Below are 14480 nucleotides of genomic sequence, written 5' to 3' on the forward strand. Positions count from 1 at the left end.
GTCCCCTTTTTCAATGTCTTTTAACTTTTTTTCCAGTTTCATTGAGAAATAACAATCATACATCACTGGATAAACTCGAGGTGCATGTACACCATGACAGCAACAGGTTCAGCTAACACCCATCTTCTCGTACAAATACAACAAAAAGCAAAGAAGATAAAAGGAAAAAAAATTTCTCCCTGTGAGAACTCAGGATTTACTCTCAATAAGTTTCCTATTTTTTTTTAATGTACAAACGCTTTAAATCTAAATATTCAAATCTATTGATCTTTTCCTTTGTAATTTCTTTCTTTACTGACATGCTTAAAGTCCCTTTCTACCTTAGTAGCAGATACTTACTTCCAGTGTATCTTCTAGCGTACTTAAAATATCACTCTTTACTATTTAAGTTTCTAATCTGTGACTCATTTTGCATATGGCATAAAGTAAAGCTTTAATTCAAAACTTCCCCCTACATACTGAGCCAATTGCCTATACTATTTCGTGAGTAATTTATCATTTTTATACACACCAGAAACATTATCTTTAAAATACACTAATTAGAAACATGAGAGTGGATTTGAATCTGGGATTCCCATTTGGTTGCAATAATCTACCTACTTTTGTATTGATGCCAGATTAACACATTTTAAATTATGACTTCATAATGCATTTAGTATCTGAAACCTCCTAAAAAAATCTAATTCTGAAAACAAACAAACAAACCTGAAGCCCTGTTTTATTATTCAACTTTCCCAAATTTCTGGTGTTTTTGATTCATTTGTTTTCCATTCATGCTTTAAATAATTTGGTCATGTTCTCAAAAAAAAAACAAAAACTTGTGAGATATTTAAATTGCTTTATCTGTATAAGTGAACTGGAAAAAACTAGCATCTTTGTCTTCCCATTCAACATGGTTTGTATCTCTATTCAAGTCTTCTGTTACATTCTTCAGTATGGTTTCATAGTATTTTTCTGTTATTTAACCTACTGTTGTCAATGCAATCTTTTTCTTTAATTTTTTTTTTTAACATTTATTCATTTTTGAAAGGCAGAGAGAGACAGAGCGCGAATGGGGGAGGGGCAGAGACAGGGAGACACAGAAACAGAAGCAGGCTCCAGGCTCCGAGCTGTCAGCACAGAGCCCGACGCGGGGCTCGAACTCACGGACCGCGAGATCATGACCTGAGCCGAAGTCGGCCGCTTAACCGACTGAGCCACCCAGGCGCCCCTGTCAATGCAATCTTTTATATTGCATCTTCTAAACTGAAGACTGTGGACTTTATTGGACTTAATGGCAAAGAATGACCCCTGTGTCTCTCCTTGACTCATCTGTTTTTCCCCTAGTGTACTGTTTTAAGTAGCACTTCCACAATGATGTTACATAATAGTTATCTGGGGCACCCTCATCTTGCTCCTATATTTAACAGGCTTTTGGGGCGCCTGGGTGTCTCAGTCGGTTAAGCATCCGACTTCAGCTCAGGTTATGATCTCACGGTTTATGAGTTCCAGCCCCGTGTCGGGCTCTGTGCTGACAGCTCAGAGCCTGGAGCCTACTTCGAATTCTGTGTCTCTCTCTCTCTCTCGCTGCCCCTCCCCCATTCACACTCTGTCCTGTCTCTCTCTCTCTCTCAAAAATAAACATTAAAAAGATTAAAAACAACACCAACAACACCAACAGGCTTTTATCAGAGAACGTGATAGGAAATAAAATGAACCACCCAATTCATACTCATCCTTCTCCCTTTATTTCCACCATCTATACTGTTCTGTACACCAAAAACCCACTGTTTCACCCATCAGTTTTTGTGAACAACCAGCTTCAACATAAGCCTTATAGTCCTTTACTAAATCAAAATCTGGGCACCTGATTCAAAGTCTCACCTTGGACCCAGAAGCCAGTCTGCCTCCTAGCTGATCATACTTCAGGGAAGTGATGGCTGCCTTGTGTCCATTGAAGGTCACATTTCCTTCCCCACTCAGGAGACTGAAGATGCGGATAGACCCATCCTCATAACCAACAGCTAAGTGCAGCCCATCTGGGGAGGGACACAAGCAAGTGACTTCTTGTTTAAGTCCCTGAAGGATGAGGATCTGCAATTGTAAGAATCATGAACGATGTACAGGAGTTAAACACGTCATCAAAGTGTGGGAATAATCAGGGCCAATAAAATTAAGAGTGTCAATAATTCCAGATCACTCTTATGAATGATAATAAAATTCTACAATCCATCTCAAGTTCTTTAATAGAGGAATTATTATTTGTGCTGGGCAATGAAACACTCAACAAAGGGTAAAATTATATTCTCCGAAGCCCTACATTAGCATAATGATGTGCGAAAGTTTCCCAAGTGATAAATTACTAAATCCTTATCCTATGTTAACACCAAATGACTTTCCATATAGGGTTATTAAAACATCCTCACTTTAACTGAGCCCCATCTTAAAGAAGTCAATCTGTGTGCCAATAGTGTGCTGTATGGTTTATCCCCAAGAAACTCTGGGTGGCAACAAGCATCAAAGTATTAACCTCTTGGGAGTCACATAGTAAGTGGACAAAATCAAAACGCCTCAATTTGGTTTGGCAGAAGTGGTAGGTTTAGGGAACTCAGTCACAAAGTATCAAAACCTAGTTTAACAACCTTGGGCCTCATCTGTAGAAGTGAGAAAAAGACTCGATCAACATAGCTGAGTAATATTCCTTTTAAATGGCTAATATTTTATAACTGGTTGTGAGGCCAAGTAGAAGAACCTGAAAAATAAAGAACTGGTAGAGAAAACCAAACATGTCAGGAATAATGACAACTACTTAACCTGGAAATACTACAAATAGATACCTAAGAGGTAAACTGCTGTTTGGTGTGGTTTTCAGAATTTAATGCAGAAGAACATAATAGAACCTGTTACTTGCTACCTAGGCCCAAAGAAAGACTTCTCTTCCAGGGGCACACACATACAAAAATCTCCCACTTCTGCCTCCCCATCCTCAAATATGTATAAATCAGTTATCAACCTCATTGATTTCTGGCTTACCTTCTCTCCTTTCCTTAAGTCCCAGATGAACACATGTTCGCAGGCTGGTACTGCCACATAGCGTCCTTTTTCACCACGAAGCGTTACAAAGACAATATTACCTTTTTGGCTGCCAATAAGGCCAAAGACTGCACTGGCAACATAGCGTAGATACTGCTTCGTGAGCCCCATGTCGTAATGTCTGGTTCCACAAGTGAGGCAGCTGTGCACGCAAACAAAGAAAATTCAGTTCCTTGGGTGTCTGGGTTCTGTGAGGCCAGCAAACACCAACTGTTTATTGTGTGGTTAAAGCATGTAACTTGTGGCTTCTTCGCTTTTATTTACTCTGAATAAATCATTCACATAATACCTGGACATCTTCATTTTTTTATGTGCTGTTGACTCACGTGTAAGCCCTCATTCCTCAAGTTTCAAATTGGTCATCTCGTCGTGCCCACCTCACAAATAACCGACATATGGCCTCAAGGCAGCTCAACAATTCACTTCTGTTCATTCAACCGCCATCAAAGTTTTTACACTGAGATGGACAGAGTCTGAATATATTCACAGTAAACAATTACTATAATCCTACTACCTGGAGAAGTGCTATTTTAGATACTAGATACTAGAGATATGATGTTGAGTAAAAGAAAATCCTTAACTTCATGGCACATTATCCTCTAGCATAGTGGTTCTCAAACTCAGGTACATATCCAAATCACGAGAGGTCTTATGAAAACAGATTGCTGAGAGCCACATTCACCTTACCTCCCAGGGCCGATTTCTGTTTGTTTGTTTTTTTTAATTTTTTAATGTTTATTTATTTTTGAGAGACAAAGACACCGAGAGAGCAGGGGACAGACAGAGGGAAACACAGAATCCAAAGCAGGCTCCAGGCTCTGATACGTCAGCAGAGAGCCCAACGTGGGGCTCGAACCCATGAACTGTGAGACCATGTCCCGAGCCAAAGATGGACGCCCAACCGACTGAGCCACCCAGGTGCCCCTGAAACACTGGTTATTGACAAAAGATACAAGTGAAGAAGATAAGCCAAGCTTCTCTGGTCTTGACACAAAGTGAAAAGTGCCCCAAACACCTATGCATCTTAAAAAATACAACACCAAACAGAAATTACACCCTTTTTCTGGGACCTGCGTTTTGTTGCTGGTTTCTACATTTGGTTTAACTCTACAGAAACTATTTCTGATTACACTCTCCTTCAGCCTAACTTAACAGAAAAATAATCAATGCCAGCTCTCTTTAATATTTTCTTTTAGTAATCACTTAGCGGCCTCATTTTTCCTCACCTAAGAACCAACAAAAGCCAGTTAAAAATCAAGAAAAGAATTATTAACAATGTGATAATGCTGTTAGCCCATGCCATTTGATCAATTCTTCCCCAATTCCTCTTATTTCTCCAGCCCCTTAACTAGAATTGGTCCTCTTGGTAGTCTTTGGCCATCTACCAATTCTTTCCACAGTATTTTCCTTGGAGACTTCATATAGGATGCCTGGGCCCAGGGACACCTATATCTCTATTCCTGTCCATATATGTGAATACAAATAACAGAGTTCCAAAAACTTATGAAATATTCCCATTCAAAGACCTTGCAGCATCTCCTTGAACATATGTAAAACCAAACCTACCTTGCTTCCTGAACCCCTCATTTGTTCCTTTTTCTAAGACACACAACCCTCCCAGCCATTCAGGCTCAAAACCTTGTAGCAACCTTTGGCTCATTAATAAAAAAATATTATTATAGCAGCCAAGACTTAAAGGGCACTTATAAATAGCGATGTATTAAATGAATACACCTGAGTAAACATATGTGGTTGTTTAATGACAAATAGCAACTGAGTGAATTAAAAGGGTTAATACGCGTAAGGCATTTAGAAAAGCATCTAAAGTATTGTAAATATACCTATAAAAAATTCTTCACAATAACCTTCAAAGTCGGTACTATTCTTACCCCCATTTTACGGACAAGGAAACTAAGCAAAGGGATGTAAGATACTTTCTGTTCCAGCTCTTTGCCACTGGGTTCCTATCAGGTTAGTTGGTTTCCTTCCTTGTCCTGCCACCTTGCTTTCTTCACGTTGTTCCTCTCACCTAGAAAAACGTGCATTGTCCACGACCTGTTTTTTTAAACCGGTGTTATTCTCTGAGGCCCACTTCCTCCGAGGCTAGACCAATCCTCGCAGCCTTTTCAATTGCCTCCGTATTCAAACTACCTTCCATACAACTTGGCACTGGTCATTTGTGTCTCACGTGCACAGATCTCGACGCCTTTTAGAGAGAGGTCATGACCTAACCTTCCCCCGCACCCCTACCATCCCTGTTTCCAGGTATAGCCGCAGATCCCCAAAATACGTTGCTGCTATGATGCACTGAAGGGCTGGGACGTTGCGACAGACTTGTCAGACGTCCCTAACCCAAGTCTTCAGTCAGGACTGAGCGAGGGGGCTTCCCACACGGATCATGCTGCCTGAGCATCCTCTGGAGAGCCCCTGGAAGCGCGGCACCTCTGCTACCGCAGGCGCCAGCCCCGGGCGATTGCAGGTGGCCTCCGGGGACGTCGGTAGGTTCGCAGTCGCTCAGGTTCCCCTCCACCCTAGCAACCGGCCGCAAACGCCCCCGCCTCATCTGGGGCTGGTGCCCCGAAGGCCTCAGCCAGGACCGCGAGGAACGGGGTTGGAACGCCTGGCCCCCACCTTACCCACCTGGGCCTCCACGAGGATCCGGGCCGCTTGGACCCGCCCACAGTACCCACCCCTTCCGGGTCCGCTCCGCGACCCACTTCCGCCCGGCATTCCTTTTGCCTTCGAGGAGGAAATGACGTACGTGTGGGCTGTGGTTGGTGAGGGCCGGCCGGTAGCGGAAGCCGTGTTCGCCACTCAAAGCTCTTCCAGCTGGTCACTCCAGCCTCCTGGGACTTTGCCTCACCTGATCGCCGAGCTCCTGGCCAGGGGTGTCTGGGGATGCCGCTCGGCCGCTTTCTGCGAGGAGCTTAACCCGCCCCGCTGCCGCCCGGATGGGACCGCCGGAGTGCGGTGAGAGGCGGGACCTAGACCGGAGCCGGGGGGGGGGAAAGCGGGGCGGAGCGGGCGGGGGGCGCGGCTGGAGGCTCTCGGACTCGGCCCCGGCTGGGGGTGCGGACGGAGAGGGTTAGTGCTGTCCGCCCTCTGGGAGAATGAGCCTGCCACTTCTTCCCCAGCAGTTGGTCGGGCTCTTCTGGCCCGCAGCACTGTCGGGGACGACTTATCGACAAGAAGACAGGGTAGGCAGACCTGGGTACCAGGGCCAGTGGTGCTGCAGTCACTGGGGAGGCACGCGCCCTGGATGCAGGTGAGATAGGGCGGCTGGGACCCCTGCAGGTTACAGCCCCACGGTCAAGTGTATGTTGCCGCGCGTGTGGACGGGGCGTTCCACAAACCGAGAGCAGGTCGAGTCAGGGCTGGATAGGCGCCGAGCCCAGGATGCTGAGTTGTCTGGATCCCCGCAGTGCCTGGAGTGACATTGGTCTGGCTTTGTGTTTCCGCTCCCTGGCCGCTTGAGGGGGAAGTGACCAGTGCTGACTCCTCCTTGCGTGGTAATCGAGGTTTAGGTACTCTGTCACCAAGTGGAAATTAGGCTTTCTGTCTTGCAGCTCTGTCCGCTTCTATTCTTGGGCTGCACAGAAATGTTCAGAAATGAGTTCTGATGTGTGTAGTTGTGGAAAATTAAAGCTAACAAAAAGCTCTACGATGGAAATAAGCCTTTGCCTTTGCTTATTTAACAAGATGTCTGCAGTCAACCTAGAAATGAGACATTTATCTAAATTATCTGATTATCTTCAGACGTTCCTGGAGTTCTTAACACATATGCAGCTGGTCTTCCATATTCAAGAAAATTGCAATAGTAGCGATTGAGTCAATAGATAGATGTAGCACTGTAGGTGTTTTGAAACAAGATTACTGTGGCTTGGATGAATGAGAAAGGAGGAAATTGTGGCAACAAACTATTATTTCAGTAAATGTTATGGGGAAAGGAGCATTTAGGTGGGTGTGTATAGTTAAAATCTCCTATAGGTGATATGCATTATATAATTAGAAAAAAATGTGTCCTTCAGTAGAAAACTGCATAATCTAGATTCTATCTAGAAAGCTATTCCAAGAAAGCTATTTTACAACTCTGTGAACTCTAGATAACTAATGTCAGTACTGTATAATTTTTGTCTATAGACATGTAGATTTTGTCCTCTTAAAGATTCAGTGGAAGTTGCCTTCCTGTACGTTCATTTCAATATTCCTGATCAATATGTTCAATTTTGGAATTCCCTTCAATCTACCACCTGTCTGGTTTGCTTTTGAGTTAAATAAAATGTTGGATACCTACTCATTTTTATATTTGAATGAGTCATGATTTTACTTAAAATTTCTCTTAATATTCTATGAAATATGTGGAGGGACAATCACAAATGGAAAAAATAATTTTAATAAAAGTTGGGGTAAGAGCAGCTGTGATTGAGTGTCAAGATAATGCATTTTATGAAATTCCCAATTCATACAGTATTTAAAGAGAATAACCCTAATTTCTCATAAGTTTCACATTGTCCAATTTGTATTAATTGTCTTAATACTAATAATTAAAACTTAGTAAAGTTCTTTATTTTTAAAAATGTTTTAATGTTCATTTATTTTTGAGAGAGAGAGACCCAGAGTGTAAGTGGGCAAGACCAGAGAGAGGGAGGGAGATGCAGAAACTGAAGCAGCCTCCAGGCTCCCAGCTGTCAGTACAGACACGAATGTGGGGCTCGAACTCACAAACCATTATATCATGACCTGAGCCAAGTCTGACACTTAACCAACTGAGTCTTCCAGGCGCCCCTAGTTAAATGAAGTTCTTTTAATATGAAGGTGGTACTATGAACTCACCATTGGAGCATGTGCTTTCGGTGGTTTTGAATGATAATGTTAAATTTGACCTGGGCCATTGATACCACTTAGAAATATTTGTTAAACTGTATTTATTGTTGACATATCTTTATTGCCTTGGTTTGTTGTTCCACCTAAGTAACTTAAAAATAAAGTTATTTCTATTTGCATAGAATAATTCGTAAATATGATAGATTTGGTGTTGGGATGAAGGTACTCTAGATGAATATCTAATGTGCCCTGAAGTTTTAAATACCGAAATACAAGGCATAAGGAAGGGTAAATCTGTAATTTGTTTTGCTGTGTTTGCACAGTGAAAAGAGAGCTGGTGATTAATGGAGGTCAAAAGCATGGACCAGCTCTCTATGTACGTTTACCCAGGCCTGTCCAAACAATGTAAACATTTAAAAAAAAAAAAAAGCAAACAGATTTAAAGTTCTTGTTTTTCTCTTTTAAATGATACCATTTTCTTTTTATCCAGACAAAAACCAGGTTATCTTGAGACAGTGATCTAGGCTATTCTGCCTGACCCTACCTAGTCTTGAACAATAAAAATCTAATCCCTCTAGCCAATACAATTATTCATATAAAGCTTTATTTAGAGCACTTCTTAAACTGAAGGATTGCAGATTTGTTTAAAAACAAATGAGGACTTAACCTAAACATTGACAATATTTGAGGAAATAGACATGCCACGGGGTAATGAGAATTGTTTATTCTCACTATGCATTTGAATCGTAAAGGATTTATCTTTAGGTCATCATTCATGAAGATATTGAAGGTAACCTTAAGATAGTATGGCTAAGGAAATAGATATGATCTATTCTAGAATCTTCTGTTTGTCTCCTGTAGACTTTTTGATCCTGGGACATAGAAGTCTTGCCTCAGGAGCCTTTTAGACTAAGGTTTAGTGTTTACTTATGAACCTGCGCAAAGTACAGAACTGATTAACTGAATTCACTGGAAGGTCTTGCTCCTTAATGTTAACCAAAATTTGGCTTTAACTACATAGCACTGTGTTGCCTTTCCCTCCTCCCTCACCTGAGCACTCTGTGTTCTGTCATTGGGATTCTTAATCAGACTCTGGGAACCTTCTCAAATTTATTTGCAAATCTTTCCTTATATCAGCTCATGTACTCACATTTTGGGTGGTGAAAAGGTCTTGATCTTTTTATGTGATTCCCAAAAGGGTCTGTGACACGAAAAATGTTAAGAACCCATATTCCTTAAGTATCAAGGATCAAATTTTCCTGCCTAGCTTGGCTTTGCTGCTCCATTTGCTTTATTGCCAAGGTGTGTGTGTTGGAGAAAAGGGGAGATTTAAATCTCTTTTTGATGAGAAATACCAATTTCTGTCTAGAGATGGAGGTGAAAAAGAATTTATTATTTGTTAAATGCTATGACACTTTCTATAGAATGCCATTCAACTTTGAGAGCTCTGAAGCATGTTTACTGCTCATTTAGCACCCAATGTCTTAAGGGGCACAATGACTTTTAAGATCTGGGAAGGAGGTCCAACAAATTATATGGATAAGATGTGATTGGAGATTCAAGCCAACCACCCACTAGTGTACTGTCAAAGAGGATAGTAGAGTTTCAGGGAAAGAATGACCAATAGTTAATGCAACTAAAATTTGATTAGCTCCTGGATTTAACATTTGGGCAGTCATTGTTAGACCTTGAAAGAGCAATTTTAGCATTGTTACCAGAGGTGCCAAGAAAACTGCAGTAGGTTGAATTAATGGAAGAAAAGGAAATAGATCTCCAAAACAGATTATGTTTATGAAGTTAGGTCATAGAATGAGGCATTTAGCTGGCATCTGAAGAAGAAATAGGGAAGGACTTTTTTTTTTTTTTTTTTTTTTTTTAAGAATAGGAGGACAGAGGGGAAGGAGAGATCAGATATTATGAAGGAAGAGTTATTACCTTTTCACTTAGAGGAGAGCTGGTAAAGTGGAGTAAAATGCATTATTTGAAGGCAGTTGGGCCGGCTTAAGAGTGCAGCTCCCAGATGTATCCTCACCTCTGTAAAACCTGTCTACTTTTGGTCTCCACTGTCACGTCCTGGAAGAGACATTCTCTCCAATCTAAGTTAGCTTTCCACCTTGTTCTTCTTTACAGAACACTTCTCACAAATTTCAGCTATGCAGTATATTTGTTTCTGTGATTATATATTTGTGTGATTTTTGTGAGTCTCCCTCTGCCAGTAGAATCTCAGCATCTAACAATACATAAGTAATTGAATGCCTGGGACATAGTAGGCAAATAAGTATTTATTGTCTTATAACTTCTATGGGCCAGGAATTCAGAATTCAGTAGCAGCTTAGTTGTGTGGTTCTGGTTCATGAGCATTTCTCATGAGGTTGCAGTCAGGATGTCAGCTGGGGCTGAAGTCATTTGAAGCCCAACTGAGGCTGGAGGATCCAAGGGGATTCCTTCACCTGCCTGGGCATCAATGCTGGTTGTTGGCAGGAACTCTCAGGTACTTCCCATGGGGACCTTCTCATGGGCTTCTTGAGTGTCCCACATCGTAGGAGCTAACTTCTCAGAGCAAGCACTCCAAGAGACCACAATACCTTTTATGACTCATCCTTCAAAGTCATATACTATCATTTCTGCAGAATCTATTGGTTGGTATATAGGCCAGCCCTGTTCATTGTCAGAGGCAGCTGTACCGGGGCATTGATATCAGGAATCGGCATCATTGAAGGACATCTTAGAGGATGTCCACCGCAAATGCTATATGGTGTAGTATAGAGTCACCCAAGAATTACTAACACAGTTTCCTAGTATTTCCTAATAGTGTTGATGGAGGGCCTCGGAAAACATGCATTTGTCTTGGCAGCAGACAGGATACTGATTGTTTTTCTAATAGCATAAGACTAGAATGAGAGAAAAAAGATGTTGGGTTGATCTGGGTTTTAGGGGTTAACAAATCATTACAAAGGCAGACATTGAGATAAATAAGTGTATCTTAATTCAGCAGTTGGTTTGGTTTATTTGGTACTGTCTTTGACAGCAAGTGTTTTGGTCTTTGCCACGCGTGGAGCCATAACTTTATCTCAGCAGTGGTGCAGGTGACTTTCACCTTGGCTCTGAGAAAGTTGTAACAGGTAACTTTTCATCGTACCTTGCTTTGTGCCAGATTATATTGTGTAATCCTCAAAATAACCCTGTAAGTAGATGACTCTTATTTTCAAAATAAGGAAACCTGGCTTGCAGTTAAGGATGACCCAACTGTTATGTCCTAGACCTAAACTCAGGCCTGCTGATAACAGAGCCTAAGCTTTTACTTTGTACCACCCTGCCTCTCCCTCACAGTGTAATTGCACGTGGAAGGATCTATCTTAAAACACTGAAGAAGCCAGATTCAAAATTGTACATACATTATGATTTCACCTATCATAGAAAAAGATAGGAACTACATAAAAATTGGGGAGTTTTTCCCCTGTTACTTCCCCCCTCCAAATGTTCTATAAGTGGATATTAGAGTTAGAAAAGTTATTTTAAAGAAGTAATTTTGAGGACACCTGGCTGGCTCAGTCGTTTGGGCGTCCGACTTCGGCTCAGGTCATGATCTCGCGGTCCGTGAGTTCGAGCCCCGCAGGCTGAGCCTGCTGAGCCCCGAGGCTGACAGCTCAGTCTGGAGCCTGTTTCGGATTCTGTGTCTCCCTCTCTCTCTCTGACCCTCCCCTGCTCATGCTCTGTTTCTCTCTGTCTCAAAAATTAATAAATGTTAAAAAAAATTTTTTTTAATAAAAAAATAAGTAATTTTGTTCTGAAAGTTGGCACTCGAGTTTGCAAAATGAACACTAACTCTGTGTTTAATGGACTTTTTTATGTTATAGCTAAGTTTCAGCATGAGTCATTGTCTTCAGAAATCTGTGAATAATTTTTTTTAAGTATGAATTTCTGCAAAATGTCATTCCATTGAGCTCCAGGCAGTTCAACTGTGGAAAATAAATGTCTCTATTTGTGCTCTCTTCAGCTTGTCCAGCTCAGGTTTGCATACTTGTTAACAGATCAACAGATCTTGTGATTGCCTCCAGTTTCAAAGGCCAATTGGATGGATTAAACACTGACTTCTTTTAAATTTTTTTTTTTTTAACGTTTTTTATTTTATTTTTGGGACAGAGAGAGACAGAGCATGAACGGGGGAGGGGCAGAGAGAGGGAGACACAGAATCGGAAACAGGCTCCAGGCTCCGAGCCATCAGCCCAGAGCCTGACGCGGGGCTCGAACCCACGGACCGCGAGATCGTGACCTGGCTGAAGTCGGACGCTTTACCGACTGCGCCACCCAGGTGCCCCAAAATTAATTTATTTCAAAATAATTTCAAAGGTGTATTTTATATCGAATAAGAATAACCCTCTTACATAGTTTTATCATGGTATCATCTATAAGGCCTTTCTGAAATTGTTACATAAACGATCACACTTCCCACGCCACAGTGCTGGCGCAGGAGCTAACATATTGTGCCTAATCCATGGTTCGCTCCATTTAGTATCTCACATTTCTCAGCAAGAAACACCAAGGAATTAGATGAAGAAAGGCATGTTTGTTCTCCTTCTCTAACAACAAACCTTAAGGTCACACAGAAAACTCTAACAAGAAGTTCACAGCCCAGCTGATCATCTGCCTGCTCAGTGGTGACAGTGATCTCTAACTTACCAAACACACTAATCAGTTCTTGGCCCTGTGACTTGGCATTTCAGTAGCACTTCCCTTAGCTGATCTTCTCAAACACTCCTTAAAATGCTTTCTTCACCTGGCTTTTAGGCTTTTAGGCTATTTCCTGGTGTTCCTCCCTATCCTTTTATTCCTCTTTATCATTTTTTTTTTCTTTTTGACTTGTCCTCTTTCCAACCTGTAAGTTTTGCCTGAGGACTCAGTCCTTGGATCTCTTTTCTGCATTTTATGGTCTCTTTTGGTAATCATGTCCGGTTCCCATAGCCTTAAATGCCACCCACACGCTGAGTCTTCCAGATTTATATCTGTAGCCCGACCTCTTCTCTGAGCTCTAGCCTCTTACAGCCAATTGCATGTCTGACTTCAATACTTGGCCATATGAGGAGCATCTCAAACTTAACACGTGCAAAAACATATGAGGGAAGATGACCGTGATTATCACTCCACTGCACAACCTACTCCAGCCTTCTTCTCTGTAAATAGCATTAGCATCTACTCAGTTGCTCGAGCAAGAAATCTAGGAATTACCTTTGATTCTTTTCCCTCATCCTTCACAGCCATTTAGCAAGTCTCGTTGCCTCTACCTTCAAAATACCTTCCAAATCCAACCGTTTCTCACCACCTTCTTCACCATGTCACCTAGATCCCTGCAGCAGTTTTCTACTGGTCTCTGGTTTTACTCTCGCCCTCACTCCATTTCACGGTAGCTAGAGTAATCTTACCAGGTGTTGTTTATATTAAGTCATTACCTCTGTCAAGATCCTCTAACAGCTTCCCCTCCTGTTTACAATAAGACCGAACCTTCTCATCGGGGCTTACAAACTGCATCATCCAGCCTTTCCATCTCTCACCAACCTCAGTCACCCACCACTCATTACCTAGCTTATTCTACTGTATCCACATCGGCCTCCTCACCCTTCCTGGGATACACCAAGCTCCTTCCTGCCCTCTGGGCCTTTACTCTTGCTATTTCCTCTGCCTGAAACACTGCAGGGCTTCACGTTGCCTGCTTTCTCACTTTATTTAGCTCTCTACTCAGATATCCCCTTTTCTCTTGTAATACTTATTGCCCTCAGTCATTCTTTAGATATCTGCTTGCCTGTTTGGTTACTGTTTATCATTTCCCCTCCAGGAAGCATAAGCTCAGTAAGTGCATGGACTTGCTGTCTTATTCACCCGTGCATCCCCCGTGCCTCGAACAATACCTGACCCATGACAGATGCTCATAGAGATTTATTGGATGAATGAATCTGCATTTTACTGCAACAGCTGTCTGGCTTCTTGGCAAATTAAATATCCTCTACTCATGCTGAATTTCCCATGGCCTCTCTGTAGTACTTGATACCGTGCGTCTTCCTATCACCCTCTTCTAATTTCTACGTTTCTGTACAGCCATCTTCCTACCACATCATTGTCTCCTGCCATATCTTGTAAATTGTCCAGTCCTGTTAATTCTTCCTTTGTATGTATATTGCCTCTCAAATCCACGCCTTCTTCTCCGTCTGCTTCTCTACTAAGTTCAAACTTTTGTACTTGATTGCAGGAACCTCCCCGCTTTTCCTTTTGTCTTACTCAATTATCATTGAGTAAGATCTTATCTCCATATCATCATTCCACTGAACTCTTTAAATTGTGCATATTATTTATCTTTGTATCTCTTGCAGCACCTAGTACCACCCCCGACCCCCATAGCAGACACTCAGTGAATGCTGAATGAATTGTCCTGTGTTTCTAGAAAGTAGAACTGGTGGATCATGTGATTATTTTAATGACTATAATTCTTTGAAAAGAATTTGTGCTTCAATAATCCCCCTTTCTTCTTTAGAGAAACTATAGCAATTCTTTGTTGTATATTGATTTTTATGGAGTGTTTAAGTGACTAATCA

At 41.8% G+C, this 14480-nt stretch overlaps 2 protein-coding genes across 5 annotated transcripts in view; one reads left to right on the forward strand and one right to left on the reverse strand.

The window, feature by feature from the left end:
• WDR3 (WD repeat domain 3) overlaps positions 1-5772 on the reverse strand; it is a 31720-nt gene extending 25948 nt beyond the window's left edge. For 2 of the 3 annotated variants that reach the window (XM_058716058.1, XM_058716055.1), the window contains exons 1-3: positions 5102-5688; positions 3013-3214; positions 1864-2073 (exon numbers count right to left, since the gene is read on the reverse strand). In XM_058716058.1, the coding sequence (XP_058572041.1) occupies positions 1864-2073; positions 3013-3183 (381 nt within the window). In that variant the 5' untranslated portion in view covers positions 3184-3214; positions 5102-5688. Of the gene's footprint in view, positions 1-1863; positions 2074-3012; positions 3215-5101; positions 5689-5712 lie in introns of those variants that run through there. The other variant, XM_058716056.1, reaches the window with a different exon arrangement.
• Positions 5773-5833: 61 nt separating this feature from the next.
• Positions 5834-14480, forward strand: part of GDAP2 (ganglioside induced differentiation associated protein 2) — a 67991-nt gene continuing 59344 nt past the window's right edge. Inside the window, exon 1 of one of the 2 annotated variants that reach the window (XM_058716059.1) lies at positions 5834-6042. The gene's annotated coding sequence lies outside the window, so the exon portion shown is untranslated. Of the gene's footprint in view, positions 6043-6143; positions 6338-14480 lie in introns of those variants that run through there. The other variant, XM_058716060.1, reaches the window with a different exon arrangement.

Source organism: Neofelis nebulosa, chromosome 2 (assembly GCF_028018385.1).
Source record: "Neofelis nebulosa isolate mNeoNeb1 chromosome 2, mNeoNeb1.pri, whole genome shotgun sequence".
In the NCBI taxonomy this organism is placed as follows: Eukaryota; Metazoa; Chordata; class Mammalia; order Carnivora; family Felidae; genus Neofelis; species Neofelis nebulosa.